The 21,801-nt window shown below is 26.5% G+C and overlaps 1 protein-coding gene across 13 annotated transcripts in view; it reads right to left on the bottom strand.

Moving 5' to 3' along the window:
- LOC114120045 (glucose transporter type 1) overlaps positions 1-21,801 on the bottom strand; it is a 78,461-nt gene that overhangs the window by 26,128 nt on the left and 30,532 nt on the right. For 9 of the 13 annotated variants that reach the window (XM_050204910.1, XM_027981819.2, XM_027981823.2 and 6 more), the window contains exons 3-4: positions 10,224-10,308; positions 941-1,466 (exon numbers count right to left, since the gene is read on the bottom strand). In XM_050204910.1, the coding sequence (XP_050060867.1) occupies positions 941-1,344 (404 nt within the window). In that variant the 5' untranslated portion in view covers positions 1,345-1,466; positions 10,224-10,308. Of the gene's footprint in view, positions 1-940; positions 1,467-10,223; positions 10,309-15,043; positions 15,246-17,125; positions 17,288-21,801 lie in introns of those variants that run through there. The other 4 variants (XM_027981816.2, XM_050204911.1, XM_027981827.2 and 1 more) reach the window with 4 other exon arrangements.

Genomic DNA, 21,801 nt, shown 5'->3' with positions numbered 1-21,801 from the left:
GGATTTGGAAATGACGCAGACATTACAAATTAAAATATTTATTTATATGTGTCACTTTTTGAAAAGTCTTTTGTTTTGCGTGATTCTACTGATTTTAGTATAATATAATAAATAATATAAACACTATCTACGTGTTTAAGTTTAAAGTTACTATAATGGTACTATTGCAATTGACTGCAACAGTCATAAAGCCTAATTCGCAAAATATTCGTCACCTTGTCATACGAAACAAATCGACTTTTCAATTACAGACGTCTTAGAATTGAGTAATAAAGAAACAATATTGACGGCATTCGCGCACGTTATACGACGTGGGCTTTGATACCTGATGACAACGGTCCATCTCGCAATTTTGGATAATTTCAGTACTATACTCGCGGTACTGGTGGCACTGCAATAGCGTATAATAATAGTGAGAATGGGCAAAAACGGGACTAACTTAACGGAGTTAGCGGGGTGAGATGGTGGGACTTGTTGGTTACCTTATATATAACCGAGAGCACGTGCAGTGCATAAGAGAGCGGAAAATAATCTGATGCGCTCCAATAATTGTTTTATAAATTATAAATTGCAGTAGATAGCAAAATATATTAATCGATATACTTTCCGACGTATGATTGAATTAATTCTTTTAGTATATATTAATAATATAATATTATAGGCCCCCTCTAGGACAGCCTATAGTCGCGGGCGGACTATTACACCGACCGGCTCCGTCCATTTCTCTATTTTATAATAATTATATATATACACAGCGTACACGTAATATATTCGCAGTGTCGCTTCTATTAACGCGTAGGAAAGTCATATGCTATAAAGTCATTATAATATATTATTGGTATAATATTATGTAAGATGTATATATAATAGCAGCGTAGTTGGCGTTGTCAAGTAGTCGGCAAAGCATGCAACTATATGGTGATGGTGCGTATTAGCTTACCTCACAAGCATTTGCCTGAGCGTGGTCTCGTCGTCACTACCGTCGCTTTGGTCGGCCTTGTTCGAGCCACGCTCGGACGCTTGACGCGACGCGAACTGCCTCGCCACGCCCACATACCGGTCGCTGATCACTTCGCCCTGATCGCTGACCAGCACGCCAGCTACCAGGCCGCTACCACCACTACCGCCGCCGCCGCCGCCGCCACAACCCTCACTGCACGGAGGGCTGCTGGTGCAGGTGCTGGTGCTGCTGGTGCTGCTGTTGTTGTTGTTGGGCGCACCGCCGCCACCGCCGCCGCTGTCACCGCGGCTTCCAGTGTCGTTGCCGTCTTCGCCACCGTTGCCGCAAACACCGCCTCCGCCTCCTCCTCCACAAACTCTGCCGCTGCTGCTCGACACTTTCATACAACGAATCCACGGCGGGCGGTGCCGTCGCACGGCGCTCCACCAGACCGGCCCGCGGCGTGCAGCGGCGATACCACGTGCCGGCTGCTATTACTCCTCACACCAACCGTCGACACCAACACCTGAATAGCCCATATCACATACACATACACCACAAAGCTTTGTATTTACACACACATACACACACAAACACGACATGCACTGAATGGTGTATATAGTAGTTAACTATAATAAGTCATTATGAGTATAGGTAATATTATGTGGTTCGTAAGCAATATGCTAGACCTAAGTATATCGTATATTATTATAAACTTAATATTAAATGGGTAGTTAGAAAAATTATCCATAGTAAGAAAATAAATATTCTTAATATAAAAAATTAATGATATAATACGACCGGTACGTAATATTTTATTAAATATTGTGCTTGTGTAAGTTCGGTATTTTAATTTTGTACTATTGATAGTTTATTTAAGACAAAGAGGTGTTAAAAATTCCGAAAGTTAAATAGTTGTATTTTTTTTCTCACTTGCGTGTATATCAAAACAATTTAGAAGATTTTTCAATTATTATTATTTATTTATTATAATTTATTGATTTGAAATTTTGAAAATGCATTCTTTGTTATTTTTTAGAGAATTTTTGATAGGTTTTTGGGTATTGAAACCTAGGTACTTATTATAATTAAATATATAAATTGATTATTTAATATTGCGATTTTTTTTTCTGAAATTCTATTAAATGACACCCTTGAAAAAGCGAACAAAAGCCGTAGACTAGCAATTAACAGAAAAAAAAGAAAAAAATCGCCCGACATCTATATAATATGTGCTAGGTATCAAAGATTATAGAATATGGTTTTATTCTTTGAGGGATATGTATTATATAGTTGTTATACATAGGATATCAATTATACAGTACAATTGCTATTACTTAATTCGTAGTAATCTGAGGAGAAGTACGAAAAACAAAATGGCATAGGCACTATATTTTAATATAATAATTAAGGTCAAGAAATACTATATAGAAAGCATAGTCATGGAATTATTATTAAGTAAATGATTAGTGTTATTATAAAATTGTCTTTTTATAATTTTTATTGTTTACATTCTTAATAATATCTAATAATTCTATAATTATGTATTATTATTTTGTGCGGTTTTATTACAACTAAATATAATCATAAGCCACAACCCATATTATTTACAATAAGTTAACTAAAGAGAAATCATCTAATAACACAAGCGTGACTTAGACAGTTAGACTCTATGTACTAAACGTGATCGTCTATACCTTATGTTAAAGATACCATTACAAATTATAATAGTTAGTAAATATAATATATACCTATAGTGTAGTGTACGAGCTGTATAAACTCCTTTACATATTTTTTTAATTAATAAAATAGATCTTACATAGTGTACTAGTTGAAATTTTTTTTCTCAGATTTTACATTATGTCTTTAAATAAAAATAGCCAACAGATACTTAGTTATATACTATATGTCAATATAATATCAATGTTATTTTATTAATCTTTATCATACTTTTTAGGATTATAATAACGATATTATTAATTAAAAATGTGACATATTATATGAATACCTGACGGCTGACAATAAAATAAATATGTACGTACCTATAGAATTATATCTATGTATTCGTGAGTGGTTGCGTAAATACATTTTTCTTTTGGAATATCATAGTTGAATAAAAACATACTTCATTGTTAACGGTTAAAATTATTATAAATATTTAATTATTCTAGGACGATAACAAATTCTCCGAGAGATAAATCTGAATTTTCATGAAAATATCTTTAACATGAAAAATAGTAGGTATTTACTTTAAGATAAGACTAGAAAAATTAATTCAATTTATACAAATCCACAAATCAATTAAATTTTAAAAATGATAATCAATACTCTTCTGAAAAAAATAGATAGAATACTCTTGAATAGATGCTTAATCATTATGATTTTATTTATATTTTTGCAAGCGAAAATTGCAATTCGACATATTTTTATCAATATCATAAAAGGTAAAAGCATTAATTGATAGCCCGAAGAGTAAAAAGTTAATATAACTGTATTATTTCTGTATTTATTCTTTATAATACGCTGATGACATATGTAATAAACAAATCATTTTATATAGTTTAATCAGACATGTTTAACCTAACCTATTTGGTTATATTTTTAAATCAAAAAAAATTACGAATAATAAATTCAGCATAAAACTTTTGAAAAAAATGAACAATATTATAATAAAAATAAATGTAGCTGTAATTTTTTGAAATATAATTCAATACTAGACACTAGTTATATGTATGTAATATAAGTAACGTAACTATATATATGAATTAAAAATGTAATTAATAAAATTAATGTAATTTAAATTACAAAATGAATTTAATTCTATCTTATAAGGAAAATGTACCTATATTATACAAGGTAATTAATATACCTACTTGATATAATACAAATAAATAATTTATTTTATTATATAACTTGTCCTTGATACATTAATATGTATATTAAGTATGTATTAAGTGATGCATTTCAGGTAAATAATATAAGTCACAACAAAATACAATTTAAAAGTCTAATTTTTACTGAAGAAAATTAAAACAAAAGTTTATTGATGAGAATAATGAAACTATTATTTGTTATACTTTAGCGATTTGTTTCACGATAAATATAGGTTTAAAACTTCAATGACTTAATGTTATTATAACTTCTTTTGTGATTCACAAGTCTTTTTTCACTATAGAGATCTTAATAAAAACTTTTGTACTACTCTACATATACTTTATAAACTGAATAAGCTCAACACTTAAAACATTGTTCTGATTTTAAATTTTAGATTTGTAGCCGAATGCATGGGATTTAGTATATAATGTATTAGGATTACAACAATATTTTTTTTTGTGTCATTACTTTTTAGAGCTAATAAAGCTAGGTTATTTTTGAAAAAAATAATTTTTTTTTTTTGTTATAATTTAGAAATATTTATGAAACACATTTTAAATTCAACAGAAGTACCTATATAAATGTATATATTGAAGTGCTGGTAAACATCGATTGTCATTATTACTAAAAATAATATCGCGAGGTACGTTTAGTGGTAGTTTGAGTTGTATGGCGCTGGATCTGATCGTTTATCATTCACGCGGAACAGCTGACGAAAGTCAGATTGACAACTGACCCCATGGCCAAGTGCACTGATTAAAATATCTGCAGTAGACATACAGTGGGAAACACGTCGGTGAAATTGGCGTTGGTTAAGGACAGTGGTGGGCGACAACGACAACGACATCACAATCAGATAGAGCCAATACACGTTAGAGAAACAATGATAATACTGCGCGTGAGATAAACAAATAAATAGTAGTAAGGCAGTTCAGTACGAAAATTAATACTACTTGTCAATCATATCATTGTACACATTTAGGGGTGTGCATCAGAATCATTTATTGGGGTTATTTTTTTTTAGCCTGACCCATCAGAATACACATCTACATTAAATAAATATCTATAGTTCTTAATAATAATTCGTTATGCATGACATTTTAGTAAAATCTAAGAAATATAAATACAAACTATAAAATTAATTTATTACAAACACCTAAATATTATTTAGTGATTTATTATTAAATTTATATACAGTGCCACAACTTGGTATTCATAGGCTTTCGACGGAAATGCAAGCACATTTTACACAATTTATTTAAGGTATAATTTTTAAATTATTAGTTTGATATATAGTTATCAAAAATATATTTAGACAAATATGTCAGTATAGATTAAATCCTAATAACTTATTTTATTTAAAATCAAACCAATCAAACTAGTACAACTTATCGGCCCTTAACTTACAGTGGGTGCCCCTGCAGCACTCTCGGTAGTGGCACTGAATACTGAGTTGTGAAATTGATTACATATAATCACTTGGTCGAGATTTATAGTTTAATATATTTATATAATTGTGGTAATGAATCGATTCCGATTATAATTTCAACTCCATTATGAAACAGGGAATTAAAGAATCGGTGAGATTTGTCCCTATATCTAATATGCGAATAATAATATATAGGTAATATAAATAAGCATACAATATTATTCAAAATCAAGTAGGTACCTACAAAGTAACGAACTAGTAACTAAGACTAGGTACTACAATATGTAAAGTAGTATTAAAAATCAATTTTCAACGATACCTATATTTTATAACAAATTATTTTAATATTTGTTATTTTAGCGATCATAACCTTAAACTTTCATTTAAATCAACCAAATATGTTCAAAATAATACTAAATGTTAAAATGACTTTCCGTATTAATTACATAGAAGATTGTAATTTAGTAAAAACATCATGTTTAATTTTATTTTTTAGTTATAAAATTATCGATAACATGGAAGTATTTAGGTCAGAAAACATTACAACTTATGATTGATGATATATTACTATACAGGTTTACAAGATAACACAACCACTTTGCATTTGTATTTATACCACAGTTAAGTATATATTTTTACTAATAATAATTTATTTATTTAATATCATGTAATCATAAAAATAATTTTTATTCAAAAAATCATTATATTTTTTATTAATTCAAAGTTATTTTTGAAATTTTAATTTTTACGAATACAAACCTAACATTAAACATATAAAACGCAAACAATAATTTATTATATTCATGAGAAAATGTTTAAGCTGTTAAAAGGTGAAAAAAATTGCATTTTTCCATTAGTGATAATTTGTTAATGATACTTAATCACGCTTGAATAATACAACAGATACTCGAATTCATAATGCCACAAAATTATAAATAAATAATAAATATATTTAAATATTTCCCAGTTGTTTTAGTTTAATACACGTACCTACATAATAACGTTTCGCATTCTCATTATCGTAGATTTTGATTTATACATTATTTAAAAAAAAATTTTGAATTTATGAAAATATGTTAATTAAATAATTTGTGTTCTATAAGTTATAGTACCTATATGTTTGTATATTTAAAATAAAGGATAAAGATTAACCTAAGATAAGGAATTGTTTTTAACATTATTATAGTATTGACGGAGGAAAATATTACATTTATGTTAGTAAAAAATAAGTAAATACCTAATAGAAATAAAGTTAAATATTTTACACGGATTTACAGTTAAACTGGTAAACTTGTTTATTTGCTGTTATAACTAATTGATTTAATAATATTTTAGACTAGGGTCTTTGAATAACGATGACAGGAAATTAACCCGTGGCTAGTAGCTATAAATATTTATAAAAATGTTGTAAAATTACTTTAGTATTTAAATAGTTCTTCAATATTTTGTATAGATTTTTTTTAAATTGTATATACTATTCAAATAGTTTGTATAACATTGACGTTGGTATGTTTATGTGAATATTTTAAAAATCGTATTTGTAAATAGTATAATAAAAACTAATTTACATATAAAAAGTATTTGGGTGAGTTTTTAAACATATTTTCATAAATAATATGTAATGCAAATATAGTTAGAAATAATAAAATTAAATGTGAGTATTATTAGAATACTTTTAGAAGTATTTGATCTAATCTTAAAATAATAAAACAATAATTTATATGTTATATTTTTTTATTCATTGTATTATTATGCTTGTACAGATGAAAATATCTTTCAAAATAAAAATAAAAATATCATATGTGAATAAATTTAAGAATAAACGAAAAACAAAGTTGTGGTTTTAATAACAGTTTATAATTGTGAAAATAAAGTAAATCTTAATCACCTACCTATATAGAATTATTTAACAAGTTTATCTCATTGTTATTTTTGAGTTTGGTAGGTACAAAAAAGTCAATTTTGTCAACAACAAATTATTTTTACGATTATATTTTAAGTACCTGGAAACGTCTTAGTTTTGACCCTCTGGCCTCTACAATAACAAATATAGATTTAATTTGCTGTAAGTAACAATTTCTTGAACATTATTTTTATTATAAAGTCAAAAAACGTTTTTAAAAAATATTAAAGAAATCAAAATTTAATATTACGCAAACATTTATAAAAATTGGAAATAAAGATGTGATCTTCTGATTGAATATTATTTATATAGATTAGCCAGGGATGATTTTTTTAAGTTTTCAATATTTTTAGCAAAATTTTCTGTTGTAGGTGAATCCTCAGTATCCCCTAGATAGCTGATATCTGCATTATATTATGCAATGTATACACTATACATGATTCAAAATGATACAGCCAATAAGAAGTTTATAATAAATTTTAAATGTTAGAATTTATTAAAATATTAAACTAGTTTATTATTTTCAATAACATTTAATTTAATATTAATGCCTTATAATATAAGATAGATACTAAAAAATATAAATATTGATTATTTTATTAAATTACTGTAAATATATTCATAGAGACATAAAGAAAAGATCAAATATCAAAATAAATAAAGAAAAATGTATTTTCATAAGTTGTATAAGTATCCTAATGGCATGTGAAAAAGGTCACTAAGTTCCTTAATAGGTCACTAAAACTACCAAATAATTATAATGAAACAAAGTGGTTTTCAACATAATCAACCGAGCATGATAGAAGGAAATTATCGCTAGTGCGTAATTTAAGTCCCCTCTCTCACTTATCCTCCAACAATTTAAATGGAAAATTATAATAATTAACTCTTCCATCGTTATTTTAAATATAGGCAATAAGGGCTAAGGGGTACTTAATAAACTTTTTATTTTATGCTACATTGCTATAAAATAATCCTATTATCAAATTTCTTTGAAATTACAATATTGCCAACGGTGGATAAATTTAACAGTACCTACAATAGTTAAAATTAATAATATCATCTATTGATATGTTTTATTACAATACACGTGGCACCAACATTTTACAAATATATATAAATACATAAATATATAGGGCCCAAGTATCAACAACATAAAATTTATAAAGTTCAAAATAGATATTTTTGTTATAAAATTTACTGTACTGAAATTTGAAATTTTTTCATAATTTTAATCATTAGACTTGAATTGGCCTAAATTATTTAGTTGAATATTTTTTTTTATCCTTGTATTACCATGATGATCGTAATGATATGAGAAACAACAAAAAAATTTACATACTATCTAATATGTTACATAAGTAATAGGTTTCTTATATAAGTTATCCACTGTTCCCACAATAGTTTAGAGGCCTTGTAAAACATTAGATGGATATTTAAATATTTTAGTATTTGCCTATTAACCATTGGCTTAATATTTAAAACAATAGAATTTTACTCTAAAGTAATAAATTTAAAATATAGAATGATAATTTAAAAAGAAGGAAAGTTTTGAAAAATAGATAATAATGAATACAAAATAAAACAAAATAGATAAATTTATAATTTCATATATTTTAACTGAAAAATAAAAATTGATCTTAAAATTTTTGTAAGAATACCTAGCTGACCAATAATAAAATTATTTAAGATATCTCATAAAGATTTATTATTTTAAAGCTATGAAACCTGTATTAATAAATAATAGGTAGTGAACTTTGTAGGTAATATAATGAACGTATATAATAAACACTTTTATAGAAATGAATTCTTTTTTAATGTGATATTTTGTGTGTGTAGCATATTATTATCATTAAGAATTAAATAAATTGCATCAATAGATAAAGTTATTAAATATATGTATTTACTTAATTTAAAATCAAATTAAAACACATACAACAAAGGATGATCACTCATGTTTACGATTGACATAAAATCTTAGTAGTAGTCACGAATACTCATAAAATACAACCGTTGTACATAAATAGACAGTAAACTACCTATATAAAGAATAGTGGTGCCGTTGTGGCGAGCGGAAAAATAAAGTCGAACAGGTGAAATGATAAGAATAAAATAATTCAGGCTAAAGAGCAGGAAGCATGCAAAATATAAACTGTAACCTGTCAGATGAGCCTTAAACTTGTTTATGATTAATTCAATATAGGTCTTCGCTTAAAACAGTGTATATGTGTACCATGTAGGTATGTGATATTATGTCTGATCCAACCCACTCCTAGCTCGTAACTACCATCCACAAACACAAAACAAGGGTCATATACACAATTTTATCATGTATATATAACACAACATATCTATAGAGATATCATAACTGATCTTCTCTAATACTGATATCTTACGTATACGCAATACGGTATGATAGGGTAATATAATATCAATTAAATTAGATAATTGATATAATTGGTAGTATTGAAAATTATTAAATTCGTTTATAGTTTATAAAATACAAAAATAATACCAAAGTAATTTTTACGTAGTATTTTGTTACAGATTATAAAATTGAAAATACATTTTTTAAAAACCAATAATTATTGGTAGTTATAACAAGAAATGTGGGAAAAATAAAGACGGCTAAAATGTAAAAAGTGTAAGAAAATTTTCCAAAGCGAAAATTTCAAATTTTTTAAATTAATTATAGTATTCATTGTTAATATTACCATCTTTTGTACATTTATATAATAGTCCAGGGCAGTTATACATACAATATTATATTGACACTATAGCAGACAATAGGTATTAATGCTGATCCTCCCTCGAGGATACTAAACAATGAATAATAATTATAGTTTATACACGAATGTACGATTATATTGATAATATAATGAAAAATGAATGATGGTCGATGAAATATATATTATATATTTATATGTATGTATTTATTAACATAACTATTAATTTTAAAAATGTTTTTATTCATGTTTTATACAATTATGGCTACTTAAAATGTATTAATTTAGAAATATGATGTACACTTTATAATTTATAAATTAAATTTTTTAAAAATTCTAGATAAAACTTACCTCAACCCCAAACAGGTATTTATTCATTTTTTATCCTTATCTCTTTGCTGTTTATGATTTAAGTGTTGATAATGATAGGTACTTTCTGAAACATACATAAAACATGAAACATAAAAAACTTATTTTTATCAAAGTGCGTACATATTACTTTAGACTATTTACTATAATTACTCAAATATAATATTATATATATATAAATAATTCAAATAATGCGCGTTAGTAAATAATAATAATAATACGTAGATGAATTATAAAAACGTAAAGTCTCTTAGTCTTTGATATATTTCAGTTTCATCATACTCATAATATTATAATATATAATTATTCTGAATAATATTGTCAATAATAATAATTATATTATACACACAACATTTTACAATTAATAGATTAAGACGTGATATTCTTATTTTTTTTAAATCGAGTTTCACTGTGTATACCACGATCTTGAATATAGTTGATACTTTACTACAATTCCAATAACTTTACATCGATTTAATAAAAAATTATATCTTTATTTTATACAGTGTGTTAATATTTCGCTTTAAGATATATGAGTAAATATTTTATCTGGATTACCTTTGATTAAATAGGGTTTTAAGTAGTGAAAAGGGTTACCTAAATACACATTTTGAGAATATTTAAATTATTTATCCTTTTTGGTACATATGCATACGTAGGATAACTAAATTATTTTTAAATAGCAATATCAATTTTTCATTAAAATTCGGACGTTCAGTCCCGAACGTTGGATTAGACTATTTAGTATTTGTTTTCTAAATTTAAGTTTAGAACATCTTATATTCCCGTTGTGTCCGTCCACGACGGCGTCCGTTAGTTACCAGTACATAGTTACGATTGTTGATATTAAGATATTTATTTATTGTCCGTAGTTACTGTACATAGGTAGTTATTTATATGGAATTGAAGTTAATTAAGTTGTATTAAAATACTTTAGAAATCGGAAATTCAGCACGCTTTCAGAGTGAGCTTTTCTAACACGTTTTAAAACGATTTTTTGTATAAAATATATTTTTATAATTAAAAATTACATACAGTTAGAGTAATATAAAAATAATAAATAATATGTTTTAGCGACATTTTAACCATATGTTTATACTACATACTCGAGATTTCCTCGCTATTGTTAATTTGTACTACTACACAGATAAGACATAAATAAATACTATGTACTTAGTATATAGTATTTCGATTTAGTTATTATATAAATTTAAAATTATTTTTAAACTTACTTTAAATTAAAATTATTTTTTATCTTATCTCTCAAGTATGAATGAATGATATTAGAGTAAATAAAAAAAAAACAAGCTTTACTGTTTAAAAAAAATTATTATATACTATGCTAGAGCATTCAAAAAGAATAACAAATTTTAAATTTTCTCAAAACATGTATTTTGGTAATATTATGTTTCGCATCCTGAAACCCCATTTCAATTCAAGGTTATCCGGCCGAAACATGTAGTGTTGAACACCTCTCATGAATATACTATATATTTATATTATATACCTTGAGTGCAATAAATTTAATGTATGAGATAGAACTGGTTCATACATAATATATGAACATGCACGTTTTTGTTTATTTTTAGTCGTCGAATAAAATGATTTTATCAAAGTTATGGATTGTACAAAAAATCCAGAAATAAGCTCATTATATAAAATCACAAAAAAATAAACTTAATTTTTATCCTATACTGTGTAATGTAGAAAAAATGTATTCAAATATATCAATAATGTCTTATACTGGTAAATTAATTTTTTTCCAGTTTTCAGTATAGCCGCATAGGTTACACTATACCTACTGTTTTGAGATAAAACTATATTTTTTAAATATTTATTTTTATTCTGTATTGTAAATTCTTATGAGTCATAATTTTATTTTTAATATGTATATTTTTTTAGTCATTATTTTACCAGTTATTAATTATTTATGATAGCGATTAATATAAAAGTCGATGATTTCTTGTATTACGACATTAATGAATACAGCTATAATTTATTTTTAAAATTATAAGAAGCATAGAATATGTGTCTATAGCACCAAAAAATTACTTATCAGTGGACGCGTAAGTATATACGTCTATCGCAGTAAAAGGGTTCAACTCATGACATTTTCAACTTTAGTATTTCAACACTTGAAAAAAAACTTAATTATGCGTATTGCATCAAACAATGGTCATATATATGTGTATATTCAAATAAACAATCATAAATCTTTATAAAAATATATCATATATATATATATACACATGTACCTTTATATTTACAACTGAACACGTTTTAAACTTTTATTTCAAATCAACATGCAATTCTAGAATATATATAGTATAATATGCTAATAAAATTTGAAAGACAAAATAAACTAATAAATCAAAATATCTGTTTTCTCACTATACATTGAATTGTTGCATCAATGTAAGTATATAAAGGTAGGTATACTAAACAAAAGACTTTTTACATGAAGTTGTACAGAGGTTTTAATAACTCGTTCAAAAATATCTATTTAACTTTGTTTGAACATATTTACAGATGGTATTATGATAATGTAAATATTAAAATTTGTATTTAAAATTTTTGTATAGGTTTAAATTATAACACACCGTACGGTACTCTGGTCCGAGACCAGTGCTGTCACCAGACGTAGCGTTACATTCAAAATACATAGGTTTAATAGAACGCTGTTCGACGCCGTGTTTGGATAACGTGGTTGAACGCTGCAGAGAAAACGTACCTTACACTATATCGTTTATAGTAGTTAATTACCAGATAAGAAATAATTGAGAATGTAAGGACTCAGGAATGAATACATTTTTTTTTAAATAATTTGATTCTAATTTTTAGTTATATTTTTTGAGACCAAATTGAAATAATTATTCTCTGTAGCTGCAGATGTATAATTGAACGTAGTACAGTGTTAACCAATATAGAATATAAAATATAGATTCTAAATTAAAAAGGGCTTTGTGAGAATTGAATAGTATTCACAGTATAGTATACTTATATAGTGACTATAGGTGCTATGTAGAATTGCTTAATATCACCCGGTATTCATATAGTGTAATGTAAAAAAAGAATCATTCTATTTAAGTATCCAATTTATTATTCAAGTATACATAACAATATTTTTCAGATTTTGAGCGGTGACAAAAGAGACGTATTGGTTTTAGAAAAGTGTATTGATAACTTTTCACATAAAATAGCAATATACCTATTAGTAATTAACTTGTAATTTAAAATTGTATTGTAAAAAAAAGTATTAACGAAATTATATATACTTACCTAGCTAATTCTTCGTCTTTATATTTTATAAGTAAATTATACAATGTTCAAAACGTTTAAATATATTTAAAGTCAGCTTGTATTAAACATTCAAGTTCGAATAAAAAATTTTTGCTTTTGTTTTATAAAATTGAAAATTTTATTTTCGAAGATAGGAATATTTTATGCAATATTAATACATACCTATTTTTTTTACTTAATTTAAATGATTTAATTTCTTTATAGGCTAAAAACTATTAAAAATAATAAATTTATATATAATGTAATAAGTATTTAATATTTTTTTTATACATACACATTGCATAGGTATACATCAAAATAAGTTAAATTATTATTTAGCTATTTTGGTATGTGTACTCGTATGTACGTTACATATAGTATGCACGTATTATTTGCGTCATGTTCATAATAGAGGTATCTAGACATGTATATAGTATACATATAAATTCAACTTAAAATGAATACGTTTTCTTATAACTTCTTGTTTGCGTGATCATTAATCTACCAATGTGCGCACGATATAATAAACGACACGCAAGATATTACAATTTCAAATAATATGTAGAGTATTATACATTTTAACTATTATAAGTTATAATAAATAGTAGATATAGAGATTCAATTAGAGCATCACAGTAGATACATTTTGTAATTGTTACAAATTGTCATGTATACAATACACTGTTACCGTATAAACTATAAAGGATTTATGCCTTTATATTATTTTTGTTGTCATAATAATTATAATCACTATACAGTATACGCGTCTACACATGTCATTAGTAATTAATATTTATTGTGGAAAATAAATTTAAGTAGTAAAGGTATCTATAAATTTTTTTTTTAATTTAGTTTTAAATTTAATTATATTATGGCTTTTGCCTATTATAATAAATTTGTATAGGTATACTATATAGATTCTATATTGTTATATCATTTTAGATGATGATAATATTTATTCAGAGAACTTTTATTATTTACCTCATATAGATATTGTTTATTTAGTATTTACCATTTAATTAACTTCAAATTGATATAGGTTATATTAATTATAATATGATACATTAACATAATTCTTGTTTAATGAAGCTTTTTTTTTTGAGATATCTATTGTGAAATTCCAAGTAAAATTTAAGTATTACTTAATTTAACGTCGACTATTTTCAGTTTATTTATTACTAATATTAAAGCCAAATCAAGCGGAACATAATATTTTTAATTTAAATATATATTAAGTATAGACATATTTTGCCCTTTACAATAATATCCTTTTTCTATTTGAAAAATAATATGTAATTTAATATTGGCGTTGTATTATTAAATGCAAAATAAAATAATATTGTCTTACAACTTAAATTTTGATGACAGCGGAACACTTATCTGAAAGAATATTTTACTTTTTAAATATTAAGGTGATTAGATGATTAGTTATTACGGATGTATCAATAATGTGGTATGTTATATAATCTTTATAAAAAATAAAAATAAATTTTCAGATTTGTCGGATTAAAACTTATTATTACCGAGAATGAAATCAGTTTTTCAGTGCCCCACTGCCGTGTCGAATAGAACAACAATAAGTTTTAATGTTTGCAGATCGCAGAATCGAAAAACTACAGTTCTACAATCACTTCAATACCGATCGAACCAACAACGGACAAGCGTTTAACTGATACGCACGACGCGCACAAACTAACCGCGTGGCGATCATTTCATTACTAAAACATTACAACTGTACAATTACATACTAACAAGTGAGTGGTAAGTAGTGAGCGGCGGGTGAGCCACGCAACTACAGTGATGTCCTACTCCCTAAGTGATTGCGTGACTGACATTACAGTGACTACGTCTACATGAGTACAGTTGTGATAGTGACGATCGCATTACGATAATAGACTCGGCAAAATCACGCGAAACCGGTTGGTAATTTATTGGACGTGCGACGGTTGCCCTTCAGTACGACATTACGTCGAACGAACGGTTTATTCCATTAGCTATAGCAATTCCAAATAGGTTATTATTATAATATTATAGTTTACGATATTATACGTGATGCAAATAATTATTCATCATTATTCATTATTAATTTTATTTTTGTTTTTGTGATCAACAAACAACACTAACGACTTTTTATATTTTTACAATTAAGTGATAACAAATATATTCGCTGGGTAAGTTTTTTGAATTTTAGAAACGTTGAGATCTCTTATTTTTATTTATTTTTATATCCTCTAAAATTAATTAGGAGGCAATCGCAGAAATATTATATCTATAGAAATGAGTATCAGTATAATTTAGGTGATGTGATTTCATAATCAGTATTCAGTGAAAATTACTAGGAAAATTGGTAAACTACAGGTTCAGTAAATAGATATTAAATAGTACAAACTACAAACACGTGCAAACCAATGGGGTATTTAGGATTTTGTCAAAGGATTTATACGTTAGTAAATTAATTATTTTCCCGAAGGTAAGGAGTTGTACAGGGACGTAGCCAGGGGGGGGTCCATGGGGTCCGGACCCCCCCCCCGAAATGTCACCGACGAAATTTTTTTTAGAATCTGAGTTTTACAATGATGTTTTTTTTTGTACTCGTAAACCTAACTTTTTTTTTGACTTGACTTGACCCCCCCCCCCCCCCGAAATTAAATCCTGGCTACGTCCCTGGAGTTGTAAACATATTATCACGATCACCACTGTTCCTCAAAAATGTTGAGAATTGATATTATCAGTAAATAACGCACACAGTACCACACACACACACACACACACACACACACACACACACACACACACACACACACACACATATCTATATTCTATATATTTATAAAACTTTATTTATAAACTTATTTTTGTGAACCCCCCCCAAGAAATTTTTTTTTGTACGTGTCTGCAAAAGTTAATGACAACCGTCTGAGTAGTGACTAGTGGGTATAATGCACTAGAGCGAATGTAGGACTATAGTTATTGCTGTAGTTTATAATATATTATTGTGTATTTTAAAATATTATTTACGAGACATCCTCAGTGATGTTCTAAACAAAAAATTGTCCACAAAGTTAGTCATTTTAGCTAATAAAATGTGATAATGTCACTAATTGTGTTTTGGGGAGTGGGCAATACATATATATAATAAATACTTATTTTATCTATTATGTGTACCTTGTACCTATGTCTAAAAAAAAGTAAATAAAATGCGACTAATTAGTAATTATAATATAAAGTGCATTAAAAAAAATTATTATCAACTATTCAAGAATAATTTTAAAAAACAATGTGTTGTAAAAATAAAGCTAAAAACATAGGATCATGACGATAAAATTTGTACCTCCCGCCACCTTGTCTACCAAATAATGCATATTCCTGTTATAATCGCGTGCAGTGACAAGTTACAATATCAACATTAACAGCTGAATTGAGGCACACGATCGAACGTGTCCGTCGGGAGCAAACGGCAAAGTCCGGTGTACAAGTAACTTCGGCATAATATACTCATAACAAAAGTTTTACTTGGATTTCACAAACCCGAATGGCGAATACACATATTTTGTGCAAAATTAAGTAATTCTAAATCATTGTTGTATAACGATGTAGATAATTACCTGTGTCCATTCCTACAAGGAACCTGTAAACATTTTAGAATCTGGATTTCTGCAGGCATGTAGATGAACAGAACAGGATATATCCTCAGAAAACGGCCGGTTGGAAGTGATGGGACGTGTAGTTATACTTAGGTGTTTAAAATCTACATACCTAACACTATTCGCACACTAAGTTCATAAGTTTTTCACCAGTATTGCGTCACATTACTTCACAAGCACTATACTGTCTATTATACCTACTATAAAAAACTGTATCATCGAAAACCGTTACGAACCTTTAAAAAAAATTTTAAGTGACATTGCGACGTTACGCGTATAGTCATTACGCGATATTACGTCGTTATTAATGACCAAAAAATAAATACCGCGGTGGCGCGGTTATCCGAACATAAAACAAAGAATACCAGATACCATATTATGTTGGAGTATACATAATATATACCATGGTCGCGGACAAATCCAGTGAAGTCCTAAGTTTTACCTTTACTAATATAATATATATAATATATTTATGGCACACGCGATCGGGTAATCACATTATAGTTTTCGTTGGTCCGTTGGTCAGTTCCATGACTAAATATAGCCGTGATCACTTCCAAGAAAACTATCTTCCGTTTGTAAGCCGTTCAACTGTGCGTTTTAACAAAATAACGCTCGAAAGATTTCCGAAGATATTACATGTGTGTGTCACTGTGACTGCAAGAACTCCGCGCTCGTGTAAAAGGTAAGATTAGATGTATATTTTTCACAAGTACCTATTATTGTAAGAACATATTATGGTTATTTATATTAGTACATAGGTATTATGTACAATGTACGCCTCTGCGGCTGATGTATTGAATTTATTGCATCAACACATTACACAATATAATATGCGTGATGTACCTATTATAACGCAATTATATTATACGAGTATATTATATTGGTTTAATGTTTGTAAATCTAAGTTAAAGTCGTAAAACTTTGGTAGAATAATCACGTTATAAATACGCGCCGTCTAATGGTTTTCAATAGAACATGGTATAATGTCGGTGCTCACTGCTCAGTGACTTCTTTTATGTCTTACGTGTCGTGCAGTATTGTACAACTGAAAATATGCGTCTTATTGTAAATTGTTGTACAGATTGTATACATTAAATATTAAAAAAAAAATATCCTATACACATGAGCGCCCGCGTGTATACCTACTCCACTTTATAACACTAGATCTACAGCAGTATTATTAGGTATAGGGTACGGATTTGGCGGGGTGAAAGACAAAAGCGTCCGCGTTAAACGTCGACGCAAAAACGGAGCATTTACGTCAAAATGTCATCAAAATAATATGCCTATTAATATATTGTGTAGAGACGCGGTCGCTACCATCACGCGGTTTCTACTCAGAGTCTTAAAAGCCTACATCACTTTATTATGCGTCCTATCTATACCTACATAGTACATGGCTAACAAATACCACAGAATATAGTAGCAAACGTATATTAAGCCGCTCTAGCTGCAGTTGGCTGATGATAACTTATAACTATTCGGCTTCGAATTTATGAGATGTTAAAAATAACAAATAATGTTAATGAAACGCATTTAATTATTTAAAAAAAACTAATGTATTTCATTTTTTTCTCTTTAATAGTGCATATATATCACGGTGCACTATATCAGGTATAAGTCAGATAATATCAAAATACCTAGATTATAATATGACATCCGGTATCATATAGTATTTTATAAACAATAAAGCCATTTGTAATAATAATAATAATAATAATAATAAACGATTTTAAAATTATATAGAATGCATGAAAAAGTTGGTAATATTTGAATTTGAACTTTTGTCAATAATTTTGCTTATCATATACATACATTATAAGTTATGACCTATAAATGTACAAGCAAACCGATACAGGAGTAAACATTTATTATATACTATATCGATTAGAATATCAACATTCTAACGTAATATACATTAATTTTGTATAATATCATTAAATGGTCATATTTTTTCATAAATTTATTATTTTTTAGAATTATCACTGCGATAAAAAATATATATTAAATATAAATTCAGTCTAAAAATGGCCATTCAATTTTTTCAAATACATTTTAGTTGCCAAAAGCTTGAATGTTAACACGGATAGTGGATGGCATTTATTTTTTTAAATGTCAATATATTTGTAATTTATCAGTTTTATGTTATTTTTTTAAATATAATTTTTATTAGTACTTAGTAGGTACATATTAGTATTTTTCAAAGCAAAGTTGAAAATAAATTCAACATTTGGAATTTACATTTCAATAATGTATATTGATACTTATATAAAATGTTCACCATTACATTTTTTAAACATAATGCACATACATTATATACATACCTATCGTTATTTCAAGAAAGCATTTATTAAAATTATACTCGTATTATTAAAATAATTAATGTGTAATATGGTGCATTATATTGACGTATATATTATAGTATTAATATAATATATGTAATGCGCAAGAAGGAAGGTAAATCGATATTTCTACATCGACTGACAAGTATAAACGAAACAATTATTTTCATAATTATTATGAATTTATGAATCACTTTAGACACGCGATTATTTTAAAATTATTTGCATTGACAAAACCATAATATTATATTTTGTCTATAAACTCTATAGATCAATACATAACGATTATTATTAGATTAATTAAACCAAGTTTGCACAAAGTAAAAATGTGCCAATATTGTAACAATAAAAAAATTATTATAACTATTTGGGATTAACTATTTTATTACTTATACTCTGTAAGATATCTGTAAGCAGTGTAAACATAGAAAATTGGAATACAATATATTTTTTTTAATTTCTTGATTATTCATAGTTAAATAAAATTTCAATACTTAATCAAAAGTAAATCCAATATGAAATTGGACCTATTATTAACGTATTTTGACTTTCAAGTATTGATTTAATTTTACTAAGAATAATACATGGTCGAATTATTTTTAAATATTTTTAACGTAACTATTCATATCTATTCGTAAATATTGCTGAATAAATAATTTAATAGACTTAATTTTATTTCATATTCTATAAACAAGAATAAAATACAAGGTTTAGTTGATTATTTAATACTTATAAGTTATAGTAATTTGAAGAAATAATATTCTACATTTAAATTACTTAATAAATATTGCGTTTTTTATAAATATTAAATGTTTAATACCTATTTAAAACCTTTAATAATAAAAATATAAAATATATATTTATACTCACATATTACATATTACATAATTACTTATATGTATTATGCTTATGTATATATATTATATTATTATTATGCCTTAACGTCATGTATACAAAATTATTCACTAAGCAAACCCACCATCATTTTTTCATTTAATAATTTATTTATTCAAATACTGAGTTTTGTAATGTTTATTTATAATTTAATAACAATTTTTAAATTATTAATAGTTTTGTACTACTTAAATAGTGTTTTATGGTGATACAAACTTTTGCTTTTTAAATGAAAACATCTTTTATTTTATTATAAACTATTTAGTGAATAACTTTAAAAAAAATGTTAATATAGGTATCTAATTTAAAATTTAAACGAATAGGTTTTTGGTTATTTAAATATTTATATTATGAATAAAAGTTTTCAAAAATGGCGATACTCAAATATTAGATCTAATATATTATACTTGGACCATTTTTAAAAATTAATAATGTTGTTACATTAATATCAACTAATGAAATGTTCAAATCACCATAGTTGGAATAGCTCTGGTATAGTCATATTTTTTCATTCTATTATAACGAATCTATTATCCTTAGTACACAAAATTAAATAACTCAAAACCACACGTCCGAATTTTGATTTTAATACATAAACATTTTTAGAAAAAATTATCCGTTAAATAATCTACAATGGAAAATTTGAGTTGTAATTTGAAAAACTAAATGAACAACTTATATCTCCACAGAATATTCTTATTAAGAGTAGAAAGTAGTACACAACAAAGTTAAAGAATTTGAAAATATGGTCTTAAGGTACCTATTTTTAAAATGTATAAATTCAGATTTAAAATTACTGTAACATTGAAAAAAAGGGGGTAAACCTGCTTAGTGAATTATTTTGTATAATACAATACAATTATACCTACTGATAACGATTTGATAGACCAATATAGGTAAATTATTTCACCCCATTTAAGGTTATTCGTTAATAGTATTAGATATTATTATCATTATAGTTGGTAAAAATACATTTAAAATACATTTTAAAGACTAATAAGTAATAAGAAATTATTGTGTTATTTGTTCTCCCCATAAACAATTATGCCTCTTAAAAAAATATTAGGAGAACAAGTGTCTCTTTGCCAGTTGCCGCTCGCAATTACGCCACTCATAGATATAATGATTAATGATATAGATTATAGTCTATAGGGGTAAAAAGGCGCTGGCCGCTGGTAAATATTCTTATTGAAGATGGATAATTATAATAATTATAATAGTAATAACTAATAACTTATAAATAATAACAATATAATTAATGAGTCGACAATTAAATCTGTGATAAATGAACGGTTTAATAAGTAACATGGGTCACGAAAAGGGGTTAAATTATATGATAATATATTATAATATAGTGAACTTATAAATAGCTGTGTTTAGATGATGGGTTGTCGTGTT

Source organism: Aphis gossypii, chromosome 3, assembly GCF_020184175.1.
Source record: "Aphis gossypii isolate Hap1 chromosome 3, ASM2018417v2, whole genome shotgun sequence".
Taxonomy (NCBI): domain Eukaryota; kingdom Metazoa; phylum Arthropoda; class Insecta; order Hemiptera; family Aphididae; genus Aphis; species Aphis gossypii.
Note: the sequence above shows the minus strand (reverse complement) of the source record. Positions and strands in the feature narration are given on the sequence as shown.